The 26,313-nt window shown below is 35.5% G+C and overlaps 1 protein-coding gene and 1 non-coding gene across 3 annotated transcripts in view; one reads left to right on the top strand and one right to left on the bottom strand.

Moving 5' to 3' along the window:
* The window catches only part of LOC101739187 (uncharacterized), a 98,209-nt gene that overhangs the window by 64,198 nt on the left and 7,698 nt on the right, over window positions 1-26,313 (bottom strand). For both annotated transcript variants that reach the window (XM_038010660.2, XM_038010656.2), the window contains exons 2-4: window positions 14,778-14,854; window positions 9,616-12,701; window positions 9,169-9,202 (exon numbers count right to left, since the gene is read on the bottom strand). In XM_038010660.2, the coding sequence (XP_037866588.1) occupies window positions 9,169-9,202; window positions 9,616-12,701; window positions 14,778-14,795 (3,138 nt within the window). In that variant the 5' untranslated portion in view covers window positions 14,796-14,854. The remainder of the gene's footprint in view (window positions 1-9,168; window positions 9,203-9,615; window positions 12,702-14,777; window positions 14,855-26,313) is intronic.
* TRNAI-AAU (transfer RNA isoleucine (anticodon AAU)) lies at window positions 13,817-13,890 on the top strand. Its single transcript has one exon. It is a non-coding gene; the product is annotated as a tRNA-Ile (tRNA).

Here is a 26,313-nt window from a genome sequence, read left to right as displayed (position 1 = left end):
GGCAAAAAGGCAGCTCAGGTCAATACCGATAAAAGACGAAAAAGTCTAAGCGTACGTCGTGGTCACAACACCTGTAGAGTTAATCTGTGACAATTTTCAGTTTTATGTTTTTTTTTTTCTTAATTATCATGTCACTTCTTTCACTTAAGATCACTGTTTGAGAAAATCAAATGCAAATTTCCTCTTTTATCGGCATCAATGAGACACGACGACGGCCCACGTATTAAATATAGAAATCTGTTACGAACAACTTGGATGATCGTGGTCAATTAATCAAATTTAGTATAACTGCCACATTCAAATCGTATTTATTTAAAGAAATTAAATCGAAACAAAATATAGACACAAACTTGTTGATTATTTGTCGTCTATTCTCTAAGACTAAAAGCTCTTCAAAAACCGTTAACTCAAGGATAATAACGTCACAAATTATCACCGAACGCTTCAGCTGTTACTCGAAAACAAAAACTATGTTTATCGACGTAATGGAAATGTCTTTTGTTGAAAATGTTTTAAAAACCATTTGTTTGTAGGTGTTAAATCGTAAAGTTCTTATCTCGGAGTAACAGAGACCGGAAGCAATAAAACTCGCTATGAATGGTAGTCATAGAATATATTTTAGGATAAAATAATTCCCGTTTTGTTAGAGTCAATGAATCGGTGTAGGTACGGGATTCGTGAATTTTATATGGCAGACTATGATCACGCATTTTAATATTAATCTTTAATAATTTTATAAATGTGAAAGTAGATATGTAACATATGTTTTGATGCTGGTTACTCAATCTCACAAAAATGGCTGATTCGATTTGGATAAAATTACTCACAAAGACAGCTTTAATGACTGACCACTTCTTATCATAGTAAATCATATGACGCGGGTTTATCTGCTAGAATAAATCGCTCTATTACCTATTTTTCGATTGTTGAAGTCGTCGTGGCCTAAAGGATAAGACGTCCGGTGCATTCGTATCTAGCGATGCACCGGTGTTCGAATCCCGCAGGCGGGTACCTACCAATTTTTCTAACGAAATACGTACTTCACAAATGTTCACGATTGACTTCCACGGTGAAGGAATAACATCGTGAAATAGAAATCAAGCCCGCAAAATTATAATTTGCGTAATTACTGGTGGTAGGACCCCTTGTGAGTCTGCACGGGTAGGTACCACCGCCCTGCCTATTTCCGCCGTGAAGCAGTAATGCGTTTCGGTTTGAAGGGTAGGGCAGCCGTTGTAACTATACTGAGATCTTAGAACTTATATCTCAAGGTGGGTGGCGCATTTACGTTGTAAATGTCTATGGGCTCCAGTAACCACTTAACACCAGGTGGGCTGTGAGCACGTCCACCCATCTAAACAACAAAAAAAAAAGATTACAAATTAAACGCGGGTGAACCCGCTGGTTTACGTCTCCCATATAATATAAATTCTATATTAAATATACATATTTTATGCCACAATTACTTTAAAACTATATCCTTAGCTTCATTCACGCCTCTCAGCTGACAGAGTAACTATTATGTTGAAAGTCCGACTTCATACCTCAAAATAGGCGGTGGCAATCACGGTGTCTATGCTACTCCGACGAGAGTTCAATACTTCAATGTAGGTCGTCTTGTCATTTATGCTATTTTTTATATCAGACGGATGCTGACTTTAAAACCATCCATCGATAAATACGTAAATCACAAATTTTCGGCGTTGGGTTATAATAACACTATTTAATGGCTTCAGAGTGGAAGTCACTCACAAGCATTTGTTAAGTTTCATTACATAGACTGGCAGGCCTGTGGTATTTAAACACTAGCATAGTCACATCGCTCGATACTAGTCCGGGTGTCTTACTCTGTAGGCCACGATGACTATTATACACATTTACAACTTATTAGTAGGAGTGTAGGGTTTATTATCGATTTTCAAATTACATGTGATTACATGGTAGCAAGTATCGATATTAAAATTTTATTATAAACTACCGTAACCACGAAAACGAACATCAGTTAACCGAAATATTGGCAAGTTCGAACCTGTTTTGTATCACAAATCAAACTAAATCTTTTCCTGAGATTTCAAAGATTAGCTGTTCTGTTTTATGTCAATAATAATTTCAATTGAACACACATTATTTGTACATAGCAAAAAATATTTAAGATTGTACTTTATGTATTCTATAACTCCATCAGAGATTAATACCAAGTGAATCGTTATCTAATATTTATCTAATAGAAAAGTGGTTCAAAGCTTTAAAAAAAAAAAAATAACGAGCACAGTTAGCAAAATAGCGCGCCAAAATGATAGATAATAAATGCACTGATTAATGGAGTGAACGACAGATAGGAATTTCGCGTTTATCGGTAGCAAATACGACAAATTCCGTTATATTTTAAGTATTTAATGGGTTTTTTTTTGCGAATTTTTTGAAGTGTTGGCTCTGCACATTTAAAATTTTCTGTCATTATTTCTCTCGCCTCGGAGAGATAGTTTCTTTTAGGCAATAAGACTTTTGAAAAATCTTCATGTTTTTCTTGAATCTTCTCTCTACTCCTATACGGTTCTTCGGTTCTCACAATATAAAGAATTACAATTAATCGTTGATCTTAACAATTAATCTATTTCTGAACACATTTGTTTGTGACAATAATGCATAGGAGTCAAGCCATAAACATTCATAGAAAAAGCATAGATACCTAGTACAACAGAAGTTTCGATCTGCGCACTAAATGTAAATACATTTAGTAAACAGCACTAAAGTTCTTGTTTAAGGAAACCGATTCAATCGTTTATCGAACGCAAAATGTAACCATAAATCTTAAGTAAGGTCACCGCGTATGTGGGCGCATCTTAGGGTTCTCAACTACGTCGCGTCGTATTTATTATTTCGCTTATAGTCCCAATCATGTTGTTCTATGGAAATTGAAAAATATTTATGAAACACGAACCTTACGTATTGTTCGACTACACTAATGCTGTAAATGCTACACCTATGCTGTAAATGGAACATCTTTCATATTTTCAACATTACCAATAGAAAACGTAAGGTTATGCATCATTTTGAGTTCAAAACAGTTAGTACTCATGAATATAGTCTCAAATATGTTTGGCTGGAACCCGTGAGGCACTTATGGGTTGCACTTCCATCGATGTTACAATTAATCTCATATAAACCAGAATATTGGTGGCTTGTTGTGCGCATTCTATGTCTCTGCAGTCAATTTACAGAATTCAGTAAAAACAGTTGTTGTTGGCAATTTAACAAAAAAAATCTGTCATAAAACCTACTTCAGATAGATAGTAAAGAGTTTATTAGCCTAAAGTCTACATCGGAAGGTTAAAAGTAGCGCCAGCGACAGAGAAAATGAATAATAATAACGAAGGTAATCGTGGTACGGGTATGCTATGCAAAGAGAGGATTATCATTTGGATATAAAAGCTCTAGGCATTAAGGTGAGCGGTTTTGTGAGCAGGAGGGTCCTAAGAAAACGGTGAACTGTGTAAAAGAGGATGGATATGCGAGTGCAGTAATGACGTATGATAGACTTGAATAGATTAGGATTAGATTGAATGTATTAATTAGATAAGGGCAAGGAGTAGAAGATTTACTTTACATAGACAGCACGAGCTGTTTCAATAAAATGATCTACTTCATATATATTTTCATAAGCGGATAGGTTTTTTATAAAATTTACATTATTTAAATTGATTCTACTTTTATGTGTGTTCAATAGGAAAACGGAGAGTATTTGTGTTTGAAAATTTACCGAGCAACCTTTTCAGGGGCCTGTCGAACGTTACTTCATTACGTGTGACGTCATTTGGGGTCAAATCGTACAACAACTTAACCGTAGATCACAAAACAAACACAACGATGATATAATTCTTTGTCATCTGTGTTTAATTGAATGTGATGAAATGTTACTTAGTGAATTTGAATTAGATTTTATTTAGTGATTTGAAATATTGTTGGCCTTCCAACCCTGACATGTGGTCACATACGCGCCTCTTCTTTGTTCTTTTATAGCGTCAATTATCGAATAAAACGTATTGAAAATAATCAACCGTGATCGTATTTATTGTTCGGTTATAAAAACAATATTAATTTCGACGTTCTGATTTAAAATTTAAAAAAAAGTATACATATCAATTTTCCCTATTGTTTAATTCGATAGAACAGCAACGCGAAAATCTTGGACCTTCCTCTGATTAATGAAGCTCAAATTTTCGATTGAGTCTTTGTTTTTTTTTTTTATTGCTCAGTTGGTGGACGAGCTCACAACCCACTGGTTACTGGAGCCCATAGACATCTGCGACGTAAATCCGCCACCCACCTTGAGATATCAGTTCTAAGGTCTCAGTATAATTACAACGGCTGCCCCGCCCTTGAAACCGAAACGCATTACTGCTTCACGGCAGAAATAGGCAGGGTGGTGTACCAAACCGCGCGGACTCACAAGAGGTCCTACCACCAGTGATAATTTTTCAATCATTTAGGCATAGTATCAAAATACTGTTGTTAAAATTTAACAAAAGGACTCTGCACAGAAGATACGAGTAGGTATTACAAAAGTATACTGCGAATGTGTCTAAGTACACACCCTTTATCACTCGTTTTTTTGTTGCTCGTTTGCTGTCTATCCCTTCGTTAAGCTTTGTACGTTCAAGGATCGAGAAAAGTTTACCTGATTTTTTAAAGTATTAAATAAATTATTTTATGTTTCAAGTTTATTAATTTCATATGAGAAGATATGTTTAACGTGTAAATTTGATAACTCTATGATTTTGGAACTTGAAGTTGGATCAGTCATGGATCATAATACTATTTCCGTACTTTAAATATAATTTATTCATTGTCGGTTCGGTTGGCGTAGCTCGTATACCTATTTAAAAAAATAAGTGAATAATACGACTAAGTCTTTTTAACTTAGTGGAATCCGCACGTTCGTCATGTCGTGACAAGTTAGTAGGCAGTAGGTATCTACTTAAAAACTTTTGCGTGTATTTACGAAGGCGACGATGTTCAAGTTTAGAGCACAAACATGCACTTATTTTTAACAATTTCAAAAACTTACTTTAATATTCGAATATCGAAGTTCGTATGAAACTTTTATCATCTATGATTGGTAACTAAAATAAGAATGTTTGAAATAAAATTTCGATTAGTAAATTCCTTAATAATAAACAATAACAAAATAATTCACCAGCAGCCAGCCAGAACTAAACAGTAACAAAAAAAAAAACAAAAAATGACAAAAAAAAACTTAAAAACCGGCTTCGTAAGCACGTTCTCGTAACATAATACTGGCCGAAAATAATTTAACAACACTACCTTTTGAGATCAGAGCACATTCTTAAAATCACTAATATCACTGCATTTTTAATTCAACTTGTTTACTATCGGGTATCATTATAGTGTCCAGAACATGCCCGACAGCGGCGAAGACACAACCACAACTAGCAGTTGGTGTTCAGATAAAGTGCCTCAGGTATAATTTTCACGTCTATATTAACCGTACACGTTGAAAAGCCACTTACATTTGAAAGGCGTTTCGTTACTTTGGTATATCCCTCGCTGGTTGGTTTTTATTTAAAAGAACATTGTATTACATCGCCTGGCGTAAGAAAGAGACAGCACAATGACTAAGAACCTTCGCATAGAATGTTTAATTTGCAGAAGGCTCTTTTACAAAGAATATTGTTTAATTTAATGTACGATTTTGTATTATTATGTAATTAACTATATTTATGTACTTGCTTGTATGCGTTATGGTATTGTGTTGTATTGCAATTAAAGAAAAAAAATGTCTATCTAAAATTAAATTTTAGCCTTATAATATTTAATTTTGTTTCAAATATCCATTAATATTTTGATAGAGGCACATTTTAGTAACTCTATTATTATTTAACTATATAAAACTGTTAACACTCTTACAAAATATTATGTCGATTAAAGAGAGTAGAAGCTTTGTGTAGTGATGTTGGTCGATTTTCTGATTACCTGATTTTGCGGTAGGCAGCGGCTTGGCTCTGCCCCTGGCATTGCTGAAGTCCATGGGCGACGGTAACCACTCACCATCAGGTGAGCCGTATGCCTACAAGGGCAATAAAAAAACCTACTACAGGTCCGATTTCATTCCCGGTCGGACTCGTGCCTTTCTAAATTATTTTTGGTATTCTTGGTCTTTACTCTTACAAATTTCCGGCATTTATAACACTGGACAAAATCGTAGATTTTTTTTATGTTTGAGAGATTACTGGTGGCCCGAAGGCCTTTTCAGTTTTACCAGGACAGGTGGGCGAGCAAGGGCTCAGCCATGAAAAATCCTAGTCTGAGAACATTGAACGTGGAATGTCTATATTAAAAAAAAAACTTACGTTACGGACGTTTTTTCTGGTTAGGGTATCCCTCCGCATCGTCCCATAAGGAACATAGTTCCAAAAAAAAAATGCCATAATACTAAATATTCTTTGAAATTAACAACGTCACCGTTTTGAAATGTTAGAAACGCAGCATATTACTGTCTTTGTCTCGCTCGATGTTCATGGCTCAAGGATGCAGTGCACTCTTCAGTTCACTGCTCCCTCTCGCCTTGAAGCCTTACGAGCCTTCCGTTTCGATGCTTCGAACAGATACACCAGCTTCTCTAAGAAAGTTCGAACTGTATTGGTAAGCTTTCTAAATTCTTTGCCACGACAAAAACTTAAGGATATTCTCTTTCATAGACATATCTATGTTTTCTATTATTATTTTTTTAAGAATAACACTTTTTTTTTAAGATTACAGGAACTGGTCACAATTATCATGCTTATTATAAAAAAGTCGTATCACAAATATTGAATATAAATTATAATAAATTTATCATCAAAACATTACTTAGGTTTGCAAAATGTCAACCGTTTATAAAAATGTAAAGAGTCTTCAAATTAACAAAGTTACTCAGCACATTCCCACGCAGACCTGTTCCACCGTACCACAAACAAGATCAAACAAGCCAGAGTATTAAAAACAACACTATAACGATGCGGCGATCAAAGAAAAACTCGAGTCTAAAAAAACCTGATGCATTAAACTAGGAGATGTTAAAGTCTAGATTTTAATTGTGTTGAATTCTCACGGGAATACAGTTAAGTTGGGGGACTCGCAAGTACAGTTTTTTTTTTCAATATGGAAGCTGTTATTGCAAAGAGTTTGCAGATTTAAAATTAATCTATATAGATAAAAATGAATTGCTGTTCGTTAGTCTCGCTAAAACTCGAGAACGGCTGGACCGATTTAGCTAATTTTGGTCTTGAATTATTTGTGGAAGTCCAGAGAAGGTTTAAAAGGTAGATAAATATGAAAATGTTCGGAATTAAATAAAAATAGCAATTTTGTTTTTCCTTTGATGTGTCCCCCGTCGGACGGATTTATTTTGTTTGTTTTAAGTTTATTTTATACAAAAGTGTAGGTCTTTTATTTATCGATTGAGGCACTACGAAGTCTGCCGGGTCAGCTAGTATATAATAATATTAAAACAGAGCAAAAACTACCGGACTTCGCAAAAATATTTAAGATGCAGAAATAGGATGTAGCTGAACAAATCTAGATCAAGAAGGAATTGTTATTTGATGCAACCAACAGGTATGTGAGTAAAAATCTCAGACGGGATCTTCTTATTTTTTCTCAGAACAAGAGCGGTAAATATTCAAAATTATTGTTTCAATACATTTGTCGAAGTTTTACATATTATTTTTCCAAATACTAGTGTTTCCATAAATTTTAATATTGTTATAAGGAGAACACGTTTTTTTCTATTTCATGAAATATTACTACACCGTGCGATAGTTTATTCAGATATAGCATTATAAAATACAGGCCTACAGATCTCGTTGGATCTTCTCAGTGGGTCGCGTATCCGATCCGGTCGTAGATTCTGCGAAGCTCTGCTCTTGCTAGGGCCAGTGTTAGCAACAACCCCGGTTAGAGCCCCGAGCTCACCTACTCGCTTGGTGAATCTAGTATGACCCCTCGAGGTCACTAGAATAGATAGGATAAATAATGCCGGTACCGATTAAAAAAAAGTCAAACGTATTTAACATGTGCTCACAAACGACTTCTATGATAATGGAACAAAAATCAAACTTGCAAAATTTAAAATTAATTTAAAAAAGTGCGAAGTTTATTGTAATAGTGTGTCATATTTAGAATTCAAACGTCCTACCAGCCATCTACCTACTTCTTACCTACTACTCCTATCTACTATCTACTTCAGCCGTTATATGTACAGTACATATTGTGACTGCAACATCGATTGTCTCAAGGTCACAGGAGCTAATTAACACCAGGTGTCCCCTGTACTGATTATAACCTCATTTGCGACTATTCATATTGAGGCATGAGGTCGACGTCTCATTGTTTGTTTAACAGCTGTTCTACTCTTCAAGATGAAACGCAATATTACTATTTCGCGACAGAAAAACGCAGAAAGACTGTTCTTATCACATTAAAAGCTATGTGTAATTGCAAAAATTAAGTGTATTATTTTTAAGTAATATTCAGTTTAGGCACAGAATATTACTTATTATCTTGCCTTATAAGAGACAAGTAAACGTTTACGAAACACAAGGCTATAAAATTATATTATGTTAAAAAAATGCTCTTTGAATATGTGTTATCTGAATTTGGCTCTTTTGGTTGACAAGGTTGCCGACTACTGGGTTAGAGGGATCGCAGTTTTTACAGAGACCTTGCTGCTTAGCAAGGATGGACGGGCGAATTCAATGGCTTAGCGAGGAGCAAAAGGTTTGTTAACAAGCACATTGTTTGTCACATTTAAGCAAGACTTCTTAAAAATATTGTTTTTCCCTTTTTTCTTCTATACGGAAATATTAAGCGTTCACCACACATTACTCGTTGATGAATTGTGAAAACCGTTCTTAGTTAAGGCTTTACAAATTTATTAATGAAAATTTCCGAGACACTTGCAATAAACTTTTTTTTCTGCGTTTTACCTACGTTTTTGTTGTCGTCACAACCATTTTGATACTTGTATCAAATTAGTTTAAGTACTACAGAGCGCAATTTTGAAATGGTCTATGTGATCAAAGAAATGAATTCGTGGAACAAAGATACTGTTTGTCTGTTCATTGATATAACTAAATAAATACACTTCAATACAATAGAACAGCTTACCTGATCCTCGTTGTTGTAGTCAATGATATCGCTCCTGAAAAGGAAACAAAGTTAGAGTATATAACACTGCAAAGTTTGGTTTTTATCTATACGTTATATTTATGACGAAACTCTTAAGTCGTGAAATAGCCTTATCCGTTTGAAGATTGAAGTAAATTTGCGCCCGGAAGCAAATTGTACAACAGAATAAGGAGATATTTCTGTTAAGCTCTAAGAAATGATTTGTGAAAGTATGTTCGTCCCGAGCACTCATTATTCGGGCGTGCCTTTCCTAATTGGGCAAGCATTTTACAAGAACATAAAGCTCATCGTGCAAAAAATATTGTTTGAAAATTAATTGTAATCAGTTAAACTATTAGAATAAACGTTTTTGTGTGATAATATTAAACAGTTATTTATCATTAAACAAAGGGGCGAATCAAAAATATAATTTTTATTTTTATTTACCTGGATCCTATCTTCTTGATCACAGGGCGCTGGGCAGTGCTATCATGAATTCTAACTTGAGTAGGGTCGATTTCTTCGCATACGTCTTCGTCCAGTAGGGTCTGACCAGTTCTTCTGGCCAATATAGAATCCATGAAAGGGCTATATATTTGACCAGAGGTTCCCAGAATGTCATCAATATCAGTGTACCGTGAGATATATCTGTCTACTTTTTGAAAGGCATTTGCAGAACTTCTTCTTCTGCATTGCCGATTATTTTCGTAAGGCGAAGTACGTCCTCTGTAATTTTCATTTTCTCTAGGAGTTTCCAATCCTTCGGGACTTCTTCTATCACCTAAAGGCTCATCGTCTGGTAAATGCAATGGAAACGGAGGTACATGTGAGGGAGGAATGTAAACTTGCACTTCCTCCGAATCTGAAGAATCACTTTCCTGTTGAGGTGGAGGTGTAGGTAGTTTTTCTATACCTTCTGGAATGTTTTTATCACTCGACAACCACCAAGGTCTCTCTCCAGATTCAATATGACGTATTCGTCTCAAAGGAAAGCTTCTGTCAGATCCAGATTTGCTTAAGCTGTGACTTTCAAGTTTATTTCCACTTAAAGAGTTCTCGTTGCTTGTTAACCACCAATCTTTTTGATCTCCTGATTCTATACGACGAACTTTGAAAAAGTTGTACTTCTCATTTTTGTCACTCTCACTAGTCGACTTTCTTGGAGGAGTAAGTCGCTCAATACCTTCTGGTATATTTGCATTACTGTCGAGCCACCAGGGTTTCTCTTCGTCTGCAAGTTTATACTTTTTAAATGCTTGATTGGGATCGGAGCTATCCGTGCTACTCACTTGAACTTGATCTTTTTTGCTATCACTACTAGAATCAAGCCACCATGCTCTCTCTCCCGATTCGACGTGCCGTATCATTTTCGGTATATTTTTGTCAGATGAACTCTGGTGATTATTTCTTGGTGAAAACTTCTTATCCGAATCTGATTCTAGCCATCTACTTCGGTCACCCGAATCAACAGATCTTATAGCTTTTAATCTTACTAAACCATCGTCGTTGGAAGCGATAATATTTTTACTCTTACTAGATTTATCACTCTCCGTTATAAGGTTGGAAACATCTTTGCTGGTTGATTCAGAATTTGAATTTTCTGGCCACCGACTACTATCACAAGAATCACTATGTTTCATTTTAAAAAGATTCGTAACAGGAGCCAAAGCTCTAATTAAAAACGATTTGGCTTCTTCCGCACCATTATTCTGGGTTAAATGTGGTGAAGTCTGTCTACCAGACCGGTCCGTTGGTATAGAGATTTCATCAGCAGATGTTCTAGATAATTCTTGGGTTTTAGAGTGAGTTTTGGAAAGGTTTTCATCTTCACTGACAGATGACTGAGTTGATAGTGTTATACTTGATTCAGGGCTATTACTGTCTCGTGATTTGGAATGTTTTAATTTTGGACCGTTTTGTAAATTATTTGATGAAGTTTTTTGTAGACTTTTATTTGATGCAATAGAAGATTTTTCCATCTGTTCAGCACATAGGTCTGAGTCAGTAGAACTTGCAGATTTACTTCTTCTTTTTATAACTTTTTTTTTGGATATAGAATCCGTTGACGAATCCGTACTTGATTTTCGTATTTTAGGTTTTTTAAGCTTAGTAACTGCATCTGCTTTAGGTGCTTGAGGTGGTAGTTGACTATTTGTTATGGTAATTTCCGGAGATACTAACTCAGGAGCAGACGTTGGACTTTTTGCCCTTTTTAATTTCAGATTAACGTTTATAATAATTTCAGATGTGTCATCACTTTTATTCTGCTCACAAACGGCAACAACGTCTTCACTTGACTCTGGTTGTACTTTGTGACATATATTTTTTTCTTTGTTACTATCTGAATTTGAAGTACTGTTATTGAAATCAGCGGATGTTCTTTCAGTGCTACGGCTTCTACTACTCCTATCATTATAGGAAATACCATTGGAATTTTCTCGTAAGGTTGAGTATTGTGTTGAATACCTACCGGCGTATCCAGTGTAATTATTAGAGCTTGGTGAATAATACGACCAATTTGTTGTACTAGTTCTTGATGCGCTTCCGAATCTACTGGCTCTAGTAGGATCATCTAATCTGTCCGATTGAACTTCTTTGTTACACATTTGCGGCCTATTTTTAATACGTGTAATGGTTTTCTCTATTGTTTTAGCCATGTCAGCTCTTCTACTACGAACATAAGCGGAAGAACCAGGTGGGGTGGGAGAAGTGTGTCTTGTGATCACAGTTAAAGTTTCAATTTCAGTCGGGTTACTGACATTTTGTAAATCATTAAAATGCTCATCTTGCTCATTTTCCTTTTGAGGCTCTCGTATCTCTTCCACCACAATTGTTGGAGATGTTATTTTTTCAACTGCAGTTTTCGGTGCTTCAACATGATGTACTGGCGACACTGATGTTCGTTTTACTGTGGGCGGACTTCTTAGGTAGCTTGTTGATAATCGGCTGGCAATAGCATATCTATTAACAGTAACTTCAGGCTTGGATTCAGTTTTAATGGCAGGTCTTGTATAGCTTGATGTCCGAGGGTATAATTTGTAATTTGACAAGCTGCTGTAGCCTGTAGACTTTTCAGTCTTACTTGGAATGTTTTTATCGAGATCTTTGGGGCTGATATCTCGAGATTTTTCTTTGAAGGTCTTCACTGTCCTTCTGTCTGGACTTAGGTGTCTTGATGGACGAGTGAGACTGTACTTTGACGTTGCCGAAACTGGACTCGCATCGCGACTTTTGTCTCTACTTGTAGTAATTGAGGGTATCGACAATTTGCTGTAATCTTTCTTTTCATATTTTGGTATCGATTTTTCCGGTTTATTGTAGTTAGCGTATCTGCTAGCAATAATTGAAATAGGTGTTTCATCTTTAGAAGAAGAGCGCTCTGAGCCATGGGAAAGAATGGGTATGCTGGACGACTTGTACGATGGAGTGGCATTGATATATTTCGCGGTGACTGTCGTGGGTCGCTCTGTTGATGTACTTGTCGTATTCGTTCTGCCTGTATCTCGACTTCGACCGTACGATGTTGAATCGCTCTGAAAGTTTTAAAACGTCAATATCAATGAATTTGTTTCACAGACTGTTGTATCTGTGAAGGTAAATCTTGTAAGTAATTCTAAATCTATATGATTCGTTCAACGCTGTCATAAATAAAGCTGTAGCTTTCATCGTATTATAAATAGCTCAGAGAACACACCAAGACGTGAGAATAACGTACTTACATACATATGTGGACTTTTTTTATTAAACCTTAGCTATTTGAATATTTATGGTTGAAAAAATGCTGAATTGTGCTGATGTATTTAATTTTTTTCATAATCAATTAATTATTACAGTTATAGTATTTTATGTCTCCGAGAGTTACACGTGCTATGTATAATACATTGATATGCTCATAAGTCAAATATTGCTCGCAATTTAATAAATTCCTCTATTGGAATTTAAATTTATTGTTGGTAACACAATAACCCTAAATATTCAATGATTCATACTTGTGAAGAGCTGCTATACGAAATAATTTCTTACGGATAGCATCCGCATCGCATTTGCATTATAGGGAATTAATTCATTGTTCGTGTGCTGTATTTATTAAGTTTAATGAAATACATTTATTCGTTTAATCTTATAATTAATCAATATTTATTGTTTTAAATCCACCTAACTTTTGTCAAAAAAAGAAATTTATTTGCATTTGATTTGCGAGAAAACCATTCAGTTGTGTATTTAGACGACGCGATGCTATCATTTGTAACAATTATTAAAGTGATAAAATATTTTTTTTAAATAATATTCTAGATTAAATTTTCGCGGAAAACAATAGCAGTTCTAAATTTCAAGCAAAAGCAGACGATCAAGTCTAAAAACTTTATTTCCAATTTTATTCTGATCCTTTCCAATAGTAGATGTTTTATTTCAACTTTGCCTATGTGATAAATTTAATATCATAACGCCATCTGCCAAAGTTTGTAAGGGATGAAATACCAGAACAACAACCGGTGCCTGTAGCAAAAATCAATTATATGAATCTCAATAGCAAAATGACGTATCTCAACTTATCTGATGAGAGCGAACTCTCACTACATCCAATAGTTACACATGCGCAATAGATTTTATACCGGATCTGTTTAAATATTCCACTCTTAATAGTACTGGCCTATTAGCTCAGGGGGTTAGAGCGTCGTGCTAATAACGCGAAGGTCGTGAGTTCGAACCTCACATGGGCCAACAACATTTTTAATGATGTCAAATATCTTGTCAGAACAAGACTGGTAGCGTTTGAATGGCTTTATGGATACGGAAATGGAAATTTAAATTCTCCTGATACTTTTACGACAAGTAATCAAAAGTATTTATGTACTTTCCTACACCTACCACTATATTTTTAAAATAAGGGCCCAACGAAAATTTTTCGATGTTACGTTGTTATTATTGACACACTCGCAATCTTCATACGATTTTAGACCTTTTACGATTACTAGTTAAATTCAATGTGTCTGTTTTCCGTGAATTTCATTAAAAAATTATACCTACACATGTTATCCTGAAAATTACGAGCACAACGAAAAATAAAGCAGATCAAAACGTCGAGCCGTTTCGAAAGATTCATCATAGATCATGTGCTAAATGATTTACAATTAGAGTCAAAGTTGGATGATTAAGTTTGAGTTCAAGGCCCTTCACTCAGAGCAAAACTCTTGTTGAGTTTGGATGATTATTATTTTAACTACATATCTTTATCTGACGCAGGGTAACCGTGCTTTCCTTTTATAGGACAGTCGTTAACGACTTCGTCCTCATGTCTCAGACAATTCTTATTGTGATGTCCATGGGTTGTTGTAAACATTCAACAATAGTTGAACTGTAATATATATCATATAGTCTAAACCCCGCCTATTTCCGCCGTGAAGCAGTAATGCGTTTCGGTTCGAAGGGTGGGGTAGCCGTTGTAACTATACTGAGACCTTAGAACTTATATCTCGAGGTGGGTGGCGCATTTACGTTGTAGATGTCTACAACGTAAGACTGTCTGGGCTCCAGTAACCACTTAACACCAGGTGGGCTGTGAACTCGTCCATCCGTCTAAGCAATAAAAAAAAACTGTATTTACTTACATAATTTCGAAAAGACATCCTGGTACAGCCTTAACCCGCTTCCATTGATGTCTGCTTAATTTACTCGTGTCTGAAATCTGTGAAATAGTTAATTCATTCGTTAGTTTGATTTAAATACGCAAAGTTACAGGTTGAGGCGACAGTAGCCAAATAGGTGAGACGCGCAGTGAAGTCCCGGTCATGCGAATTGCTGGGTGTTATTCCAGGACTTGTCAATAATTGTGTATTTAAATCATGTTTACTAATGATGTCTTCTATGGATATCCATAACACTTGTAGTGGTTAAGTATAGGTACCACCACCTTGCCTATTTCTGACGTGAAGCCGTGACGCGTTTCGGTTTGAAGGGTGGGGCAGCAGTTGTATTGTAAAAACTGAGACCTTAGAAGTTATATCTCATGGTAGGTGGCGGCATTTACGTTACCGTGGGCCATGAACCCATTCCCCACTTATTGCTTTGATGGGTATCTAAGCATAAAATAAATAAATAAGATGCAGGTATCGCCGCAAATTTGGCCGTAAAGCGGTCACACGCTGATCATTTGCGAAACTATTATTCGACTACGCTAAATCTCTTCGATAGCTTCTAAACAAAAGAAAATGATTATGTAATTAATAAAATAATATTACTAGAAAATGCTTTTAAAATACATTTTTACTTAAGACGGTTTTTGTGACATAACTATTTACGTATCCTAAATAAATTAAATTAGATGAACATTTTCTCTATTTTATCTAGATTGAAATATTTTAAAGTCTATTTACAGAACAATATAAATCAATAGTTAATAGCTTAATCTTTACAACTGGTTTTCAGTACGCTATTATTTTCGGAACAAATGCTCTGTTGCCCCTGCAAATCTGAGACGGGTTTGCGAGTCATGCCATAAAAATATAACGTTGACATCTTGAGTTGAACCGTCACACAATACTGTCTTATTCAAAACAGTTATGTGATTCTAATGAAAAATATATCTCAATGTACTTCAAAGTACTTCATATTTTTTTTATTGCTCTGTTGGGTACGACGAGCTCACAGCCCACCTGGTGTTAAGTGGTTACTGGTGCCCACAGATATCTACAACGTAAATGCGCCACCCACTTTGAGATATAAGGTCTCAGTATAGTTACAACGGCGGCCCCGCCCTTCAAGCCGAAACGCCGGAAACGCATTACTGCTTCACGGCAGAAATGGCAGGGTGGTGGTACCTACCCGCGCGAACTCACAAGAGGTCCTACCACCAGTAAACATTTATTATTTATTTATTTATTATTAAGATGCACCAGCAGTTACGCCATTAAAATGCAAGAAAAATATTAGGCGTACAGTAAGTGTGTGTCTTCATCAATCTAAACACAACACGTGGTTTAAGATAGATTATGTATAAATTGTCCGATGATTGACCCGTCACAAGAGGGTGAGGCAGTTTCTCCCTATGACGGGTCGATTAACTTGAAATAAACCAAGGGACGTGGAAGAGGAATCGTAAGTGTTAAATATGGCGTCTGCACATCGACGGCACCAAAAAAATATATAATTAAAACTATTTTTACCAATTTTTTTTACTGAAATCAAACTTTTCGAATATTTTACACTTTTCTTGATCACGGACTACTACTATGTGACCATCAAAATTTAAACCGTAATAGTAGTTCTAATTATAAAATGAAACCAAAAGAAAATACAATTTAAAAGGTTTTTGTACTATATTTTTTTTTTGTTTATTGCTTAGATGGATGGACGAGCTCACAGCCCTCCTGGTGTTAAGTGGTTACTGGAGCCCATAGACATCTACAACGTAAATGCGCCACACACCTTGAGATATAGTTCTAAGGTCTCAGTATAGTCACAACGGCTGCCCCACCCTTCAAACCGAAACGCATTACTGCTTGACGGCAGAAATAGGCAGGATAGGAATAGAATACTAGCTATCCTATGTCACAGGTTTTAAAGCCCTACATTCGAAACTGTAAAAATCCTAGTGTATTTTTATCGAACATCTTAGTTTGACTATTTTAAGTACTTTTGAACTAAAATTCGTTTGTATTTGTTGCAAAAATCTATACATATAAATAAAATTGGAGTGTCTGTTTGTAATATTGAAATAACCGCTTTTTACTACATGCATATGAATATATATACGGTACATACACCAAAATAACATTTTTTACAATTTTTGTCTGTCTGTCTGTCTGTTTGTTACGGCTAATCTCTGGAACGGCTGGACCGATTTTCACGGGACTTTCACTGACAGGTAGCTGATGATATAAGGAGTAACTTAGGTTACTTTGTTAAGACTAGCTTCGCCCCGCGGCGTCACGGCGACAATAACCGCGGGTATCATCGCGGGACTCAACTATCAATAATAAAATTTAATGTTTCCGAAGCGAAGCGAGGGCGGGTCGCTAGTCTTCTATAAAAAGGCTTAAGAGTACCCACTCTGTTCCATTCGTGTTGTGATATGTATGTATGCTCTCAGCATCTCAATACTCGTATAGTAAAAATCATACCCGCAAATAACTAGGAATCTACGTAATTACTGTAGGTACTGAGACCAAATTACCATCCATCGCTGAGCAAATATGCTTTCCCGTTTTGAAACTAGATTAGGATAGATCTCCATGCAATCAAAATAGTACAAATCATATTTGTTCTGACAGTTAGAACAAAATAAAACTAAGGTAGGACTTTTTAAATTTTTCTTACAATACCGAAGGGGTCAGGGACAAAAGATCAACGTCCCAAGTCTTCATGCGAACCACTGTCTTAATTCCGAAGTACTAAAGATTCTATTTCCATGTGTTTTATTTACGAATTGTCCTTAAAGATGTTTTACGGCTAGAAATAAATCAGCACCGCAGCTATTGCACTGATCCGACGTGTTATAGTAAGCTATTTACGGCCCTAAATAAAATCCGTATGGTCATAATGTACCGCTTCAATGAAAAATGTTTGATCTATATCGCTATGATATGACATCATAACAATTACTAAACATGGATTCAGCGCGTTGCCAAAGTGTAGAGTAGCAGTTTTCCGAACGATTCATTAAGCTATTATTGAATGTAGTTTGAATAGTTGAATATGGTTTTAGTTTTATTTTTCACAAGTTGTGACTCACAACTAATTTGTTTACTTTTTGAGATTTTTGTAGTTTCTTAATTTTGTGTGTTTTCAAACAAAACAAAATTTAATGTCATATGTTTAACCTTATTCGTATACATATAATTTCACCATATTAATTATATTTACAATAATTAAAAAATAACTTCTATATTCAAATTTCAATAACAGAGAGAAAAAAAACTATGTAACTGGGATTCTCCAGTGTGTAGAATTACGAACGCGAATGAGAGCGAACTTAGTGCGAATTTTTTAACGTTAACGATAGCGTAAAAGTTAATTGAAATTTGTGTGGAGTTGGAACGTTTGCCTACGTTTGCCGCTAAGGGCGCAACTGCATACAAATTTGAGTTAACTTTTACGGTATCGAAAACGTCAAAAAATTCGCACTAGGCAAACAAAAACAAGTAAATAAAACTAGACAGGACGTGTGACTTTTTTTTTATTGCCCTTGTAGAGAGACGAGCATACGGCCCACCTGATGGTGAGTGGTTACCGTCGCCCATGGACTTCAGCAATGCCAGAGGTAGAGCTAAGCCGCTGCCTACTGCAGTGCTTAATACTCTCCACAAGCCTATTTTAAAAAAGGACATGCCATAGCGCTCGGGAAACATCGTGGAGGGGAGCTCATTCCATAGCTGGATGGTGCGTGGCAAAAAAAGACCTCTGGAAACGCACTGTCGATGATCGCAGTGGCTCCAAGTGACGATATGTGAACAAGATTAAGGCTTTAATGGTGGCGCTTGGGTGAAAACTGCCAATGATTGACACAAACAGAACGAGTCTGAGGAGGCGTTTGCCATCAAGTCAACAAGATACCTACAGCTTTATTTAGATTTAACTATCAACCCGTACAATTTTAGTGTTAGGATTATGATTACTTTAAATTAACTACTTGTTTGTGAACTATGCGAAAACCTACTAAGTTAAACAAAACACTATTTCACTTAGAATTCATCCATATAGAACTCAAAGTTTCGCAACTAGACACACGCGTAATTATCTCATCTCATAGTAATAAGAAAACATAAATCGAGCTATTCGAAATATGTCGTCGGTGCAATGCCAGCGATATGTCGTACCGTTCCGACACGACAAAGGACTCAGTGTGACACTATTTAATTACGTAATATTTCAACGGGAATAGCAAATTACGGAATGAACACGTTTAAATCAAGTAATTGCCTCCTGTGATTTAGCTGGATAGTTCTTGTGAAGTATATAAGTGGTTCCAACGTCTGCCTGCTCTGATATTTTATGGGCCATCGTCAACAAAGTGAATTGATGATAAAGAGAATCTTTGTTAGTCCAATAAATAATAAGCATTATTTTCTCGTAAACCTAAAAAAACACAAAAAAATAATTAAATAATAAAAATCGTTATCTTAAGATCAACTTTCAGAGCTCAAATTTTATTAGCATCTATAATTATGGTCAACAAAAAATTTAACGGAACTGATACAATTTCTGTCAAAAAAAATGGCGACCTGTTGTCTACTTGGGTCGTGGCGTTTAGCAATAGACAACATTTTAACCTGCCAGTGAAAGTAGCCGAGATCGTGTTTAGCTCGAGGATATTAGATACAAAATGAAAAAGTTGATCAGACACCGGTCGCTGTGCCAGAAAATTAAATATGGGTTTCGTTTGTTTTTATAGGATCGTTATTTGTATTTATTTATAAAAAAAAATTTAAACTAAATTCAAAATAAGCTGTCACTTTTATATTAAAGTTCTCAAATAAAGAAATTGTGTGTCATTTAAATAAATTTTAACAGATTTTGTTGAGAATTATGAGAGACACGTTAAGTGTGAGCGTTAAGTAATAATTAAAGTGACAACGTGATTATTCAAAGAGAAAACATTAGACCATTTATCACGGGATAACACATTCATTGTGTCTCCTGTACACAATGTTGTCTTTATAGTTAGTCACTAGGGATTTAGCTATGAAAGTTCCAGACATAAAGGCAATTCGTTCAATTAATTTAACAAATTAACATATCATTGTACCAGACGGTGTCAATTTTAATAAAGGTTAGATTAATATTTATGACGTGCGGAACTTGCTACGCCATCTGTTGACAGAAATCCGAAGTAGCAATTCTTATTTTTTAGTTTTCCCCCCCGAAAGATTCGATATTTTCGGCTGTTTCTTTTGTAATTTCTTAATTTTCTGTTTTCCTAAAACAGTATGGAGTGAACAAATCCAAAAAACATCGAGCTCGAGTATTTTTGGACTTTATGTGAAATTAACGAAATAATATGATCGTTTATTTTATATTTATTTTTTAAAATCACGTTTTATTATTCTGATCGATTTGAATTATAATATTTAATTTTTTATTGGTATTATGAAACCGGCTTGTTGTTTTTTTTTTAAATATAGTTACATATATACATACATATTACTCGTATATGTGTACTAATCTTAGTACTTTTAAGCTTTTCGTTGGAAGATGGGGGTAGTTTAGCCCTTTTGTATGATTTAGTAGAATTCACATACTTTCCGATTTAACACTCTCATTTCTGTGGCAATGCAAAGCTTGAAGTGTAAGACGGTTGTTGGTATCGGCGGAATTAAGACTTCGTTCTTATGTTTCTATTATGTATTTGAGAAGTGGTCGTTGAATACATTTGGCTGATTAAATTCAAGGTGGGCGTAAAAATGTAATTCTTATCAGGTGGTTCATGTTAAGGTTAAGAGTATTTTGTAAGAGAAATACTTAGTCTGATTGTTCGACATTTTAATAACAGCTGATAGATTTATTATTATTCAACATAGCGTCAACTTAATTAGCGACCGAATAATTTTCGGTTGGACACACACATATGTAATAGAATAAGGATTTTATTCTATTGAATAAAAAAAACAGTGAGGCCAAATGAATATTGTACTTGAAAACAAACCACCTCGTGACGAGCAGAGGATTTACGGCTGTTTCAAATTTAAATTCTTTATTCGTTATTTATTTGAGATATACGACCGCGCCGCCACGCTCAATGAAGTTGTTTTTTTTTTTTCGTTGGATATAATTCACTTGCGTTCGATTTGCTCTATCAAATTGTGTTTTGGCTATCTAGAACTATGAAATCTTTTATAAGAAATCCGAGTTTTCACTCGAATACTTTTATTTCGCATTAAATGCATAAATAAAGTAATGACTCTAATTTGAACTGAGAATCAACGTGATCAGTGGCGGTGCTTACAACAAATAAAACCATTGAACCGGTTCGTCTACGCAATAAAAAAAAAAGAGAAAAAAAAAACTAATTGGAATTGAGCCATATAAACTCAATTTTTCACTAGTAATAAATCCATTTGCATTATAACCTATAATTTTAACGTGTCATGTGACGTTCCTTGGTTTTTATTGTTAACTACAACAAAGTTTTTTTTTTTTTTTTTTTTTCAAAAAGTTTCAACGTAGCAACCGAATTTATTGTTTCTTTAGATTTTCTATTAATAAATTGCGCGTTGTACATACAAGAGGTTAACTAATGCAAGTCAAAACAACTTCAAACGAATGTGAAATCAAACAATCGCGTCATAGGAAACTAGTAGATTTATTTCTGTCGAAAGTACATTACGAAAATAAACGGCCTACTGCCGAGTGCGAAGTGTCAAAGACTCGGGTTCGGTGCGGGTTGTTGCCTCGATTGAAATGGGGCTGGGTTCACTTCCCGAGTGCGCCGTGCCAGGAGGACACGAGTGACTTTTCTAAGAAAAAATCATTTGTCGCTATCGCTTGGCCTTCGGTAATTACAATCTGAAGCGACTTGAATATATTTTGAGAATATAATAATATGTATTGTGATTATAATTTATGACTTGTGAGTTTTGAATATTGCGTTAATCTCAACACGGCGCGGTGGTGTATAGACAAAAGTGTTTTATTTGATTTTGATAGTCGTTAAGGAATCTAGTTCTATACTTAGACATAACAAAAATGTAGGTTTTAAAGCTCTATTCTTCCCAGTTTTTGTGGATTCGTATTTTAGTGTTAGTGCATAGTTTAGTGCTATTCCCAAGATTGTATTAGATAAATTTTACATTTTATGAGAGTTTACCGGCTTGGATTATTCACATTGATATAAATACATATATAGGATAATTTGTAAGACGTAACCGTTTTAAATAAATTTTTTAATAACTATTTTATTATCTTCCTGTAAACGAACTTCCGTACCGTGGAAAAAAAAACCGGAACGTATTTTGACATAATTATTCTAGTTGACGTTTAAAAATTACCAAAATTGTTCCTTTTGAAGATTTAATTTTCATTTCGATTACGAAGCCTTCTTCAGTGCTAGTATTATATTATTTTTATATTATATTATTATATAATCTATACTAATATATAAATCTACAGTGGTTTTACGGATGTTCCGTTATAACTACCGAACCATGCATTCGATTGATTTGAAACTTGGTATCCATGTAGAAAATACATGTACTTAATGGATAGGCTAATATTTATGTGAGTGTTGGACTCCCTACACCAGTTGCGGGGGCGTTAATGATGAGAATCTTTGTGGGGGTGAGAAATAATAATGTTAATTTTAAACGCCCAGCGAAGCGGACGGGTACAGCTAGTATAATATACAATTGAAAAGTCTTCGAAAGAAGCGACCGACATTTGTCTAATATCCATGTAAGAATTACGTTAGACCAAAATTTATGACGGACGATTTTATTATTATATTATACAGTTTCTAAAATATCAACGGAATGTTTGATGTGTCGAGTGCAGGTACAACGTTAGTCACACGCTTTGGACGACATCCACGTGGAGGTGACGTCGCTGTGTTTATTTTTTCAGTCGGCCTGGCTAGACCGCACGGAAGGGTGAGAATCGCAAGTTTTATTACGTTTTAGCAACGAACGCGATACAGATTTGACTTTACTATACCTAATCTCATTTCCGCTAATTGTTATAAGCGTATTCGATTACATTATTATTTGTTGCTTGTACTACAATCGTATGTTTAGAGGCAAGGTAAGGTCCATTGTAAAACTCATGGAAAAACGAAAACGGCTTGCTTTTCTTTAATTTACCACCTTATACTGGTGGTAGGACCTCTTGTGAGTCCGCACGGGTAGGTACCACCGCCCCGCCTATTTCTGCCGTGAAGCAGTAATACGTTTCGGTTTGAAGGGTGGGGCAGCCGTTTTGTAACTATACTGAGACCTTAGAACTTATATCTCAAGGTGGATGACGCATTTACGTTGTAGATGCCTATGGGCTCCAGTAACCACTTAATATCAGGTGGTATGTGAGCTCGTCCACCCATCTAAGCAATAAATAAAAAAATAACTAATACATTTTTTTATTTTTTATACCCAAGCTGATGGTCTAGAGAGACCATATCAGCGTCACCGGGGTAGTAGGTGAGCTCACGGGGCTCAAACCTAACGATGTTGCTAACACGAACCCTAGCAAGGGCCGTGCTTCACAGAATCTACCACTGGTTCGGAAACGCGACCCACTGAGAAGATCCCGCGAGAAACTCAGTGGGCTGTGTCTGTGGGTTAATTTACGTGGGTTCGACGAGAAAGATGACCGGTCCATGGGGTAGCTACCTATAAGCACCGTTAGTGGATCGGGAGGATCCGAGATGACGTGTTTTGGGCGACGTCAACTGTTTACCATTCGGTCTGCAGGATCGGCAATTACCGGTAGTTACCGGCGGCCACGATGAGAGGATTCTCGCATCGTGCCGCTTTGTCGAAATGGGAATTTCACTCCTGCAGTCCACATATTCATCTTAAATACTACTTAAAAAAAGGGAATTAATAAAAACACAAATTTGCACACATATGCCGATCTAAAAATTACATTACATTAATTAGAGAATAGTTTGGCGAGTAAATTTCCTAATAGATGAAAGAAAACGTATAATGTCAATAATTCTGTTCATGCGGCAGTTATCTATACTGCTTTGTTCTAGATAGAACTAGTCGTTTTTCCACGAAAATATATGTGTTGCGGTTTGATGGCTATGGTTTTCATATAAGACGCGTAGGCGGTGGCATTTATGGTCTTATGTCCAAGGGCTCCAGTAACCGGTCAGCACCAGACCGCCCGAGAGCTAGAGCTTCGTCTGCACATACAAATATATACAATACAATCTAATCGTCCATTGATAATTCCATAAAAAATCTTTGAACTTTTCTTATGATATGGAAGAAAGCCAGATTCTCTAAAGCCGAAAATAAATCATTCTAATTATAGCTTTATCTTTTGTAAGAGTCGTCAATTTGTTGTGTGTATGCGTAGTGACCGACACGGTACCCGACTGGCCTATATTATGTACAAGTAAAGAACTCGCAATCAAAGACAATACATTCTAAGAAATGAATAGTTAACCGTTAAAAAAAAAACAAAAAAAGATTTACAGCGTGCCGCCCAAACGTAATAGATACAGATAATTACAGATACAGACAATATAGACAGAACAGATAATATCTGGCTAGTCTAGAGTAGTCTTAACCTTTAAAGCCGTAAGAGCAATCTTACATTTAAGAATTGTTTTTGCTGAACCAGATAATTGCGTATTACATTTGACCCTTGTCTTCATTCATGTTAATATAAATTTAATCATGCCTCGAGAATAGTCCTTTTATCCGGATAAAAATACCATGACCCTTTTGTAAACTCTTTGCGCATTGTCAAGTGTGTGCAGAAAGATCGTTAGCAAAAAAAAAATAGGTGGACAAACAAAGGAGAAAATTGTAATAAACTGTTTTAGCTACTTAATTAATCTATGTATATCACTTTACTTGCTACTAGAAAAAAAATAATAGAATGCGTTAGTAGTATTATTCACTAGAACGATAATCGCTAATCACCCGAAATATAAGCATAAATTTAGTTCTGTTTTCACCTAATTACTGCTGTCACTATTTAGTAATATCCTAGTAATAACTCTTTTTCTTCTTAGTCGAATACTTCATTGCTGAAGGTCGTATCCTTGAAAGCCGTTCGTGGCTCTTTGTACCCTCAGCTTCCATTTGCTTCGGTTTTCGGCTTCTCTCAGGGCGTTAGTAACAGAGAGTCCAGTGAGCGCAGTTATCTGATCCGACCAACGGTTTGGTGGCCGGATTTAGTAATAACAGATGTCATTAATTATAGGTTCAGATGCACTTTTGTAGCCCCCTGTACATTTCAACATCATCAAGATTAAAAATTGCACGAAGGTCAAAACGTTTTCAAATTGTTATATTGTTATAATAGTACAACAGGAGCGTTTCACCTGTTCTGAGTATTAACTATTTATAAATTCTGGTGACACATAAACCAACCATCCCACGCGTTTCTTGACGATTTATTATTGTACAAGATTCATTCATTAATCATACAGCTGATACAAAATTGCAATGGTTATTTGTATTGATTGAACTTCTATAATATTATTATATATAAAAAAATTAGTACTCATCTTATTGGGAAATCAGGAAAATTACATTTTTACTTACCATTAAAGACGAGTTTTGAAATTACAAGAAATTGTCTTTGGTTTTAACAACGATTTCGGAATTTAAATGTTCCGAAAATTTAATTGTAAAGTTCGATTTTGAGTTTTAGAATGGAGATTTTGATTTGATTTCAGATGCGACTGACTAACTTAACAAATAAATAGTAAATTCATTTGAATTAGGACACCTGACATTATACTTAGTATTTATTGGTAAGCTTCGGTCTTGAACATAAAATTTTGTACATTTTTTTCCCTACCGATTGGCTGGCTAGCACGAGAAAATTGTACAAATGATAAATGTTTTTTTTTACTGCTTAGATAGGTGGACGAGCTCACAGCCCATCTGATGTTAAGTGGTTACTGGAACCCATAGACATCTACAACGTAAATGCGCCACCCACCTTGAGATATAAGTTCTAAGATCTCAAGTATAGTTGCAACGGCTGCCCCACCCTTCAAACCGAAACGCATTACTGCTTCACAGCAGAAATAGGCGGCGTGGTGGTAGCTACCCGTGCGGACTCACAAGAGGTCCTGCCACACCATTCACATCAAAATCTAGTTGTCTAAATATCTGTTTCACATTAAACTTCCATTTTATTCGTTGTTTATTGAAACTACCTGATTGAGGTGTACGATATTAAACAGTTTATGGACGATCGTTTTAAGGAATAAAGCATATGATCAATACGAATATTATAAAGCTGAAGAGTTTGTTTGTTTGAACGCGCTAATCTCAAGAACTACTGGTCCGATTTGAAAAATTGTTTTAGTGTCAGATAGCTCATTTATTGAGGAAGGCTATAGGTTATAACATCACACTAAGACTAATAGGACCAAGCGGAGAACCAATAAATAATGTTTCAAAATCGGGGTATTTTTCCCTTTTGAGAGCTTACGCTATATGTAGATAGATATACGCCAAAGTAACT

Source organism: Bombyx mori, chromosome 1 (genome assembly GCF_030269925.1).
Source record: "Bombyx mori chromosome 1, ASM3026992v2".
Taxonomy (NCBI): Eukaryota; Metazoa; Arthropoda; class Insecta; order Lepidoptera; family Bombycidae; genus Bombyx; species Bombyx mori.
Note: the sequence above shows the minus strand (reverse complement) of the source record. Positions and strands in the feature narration are given on the sequence as shown.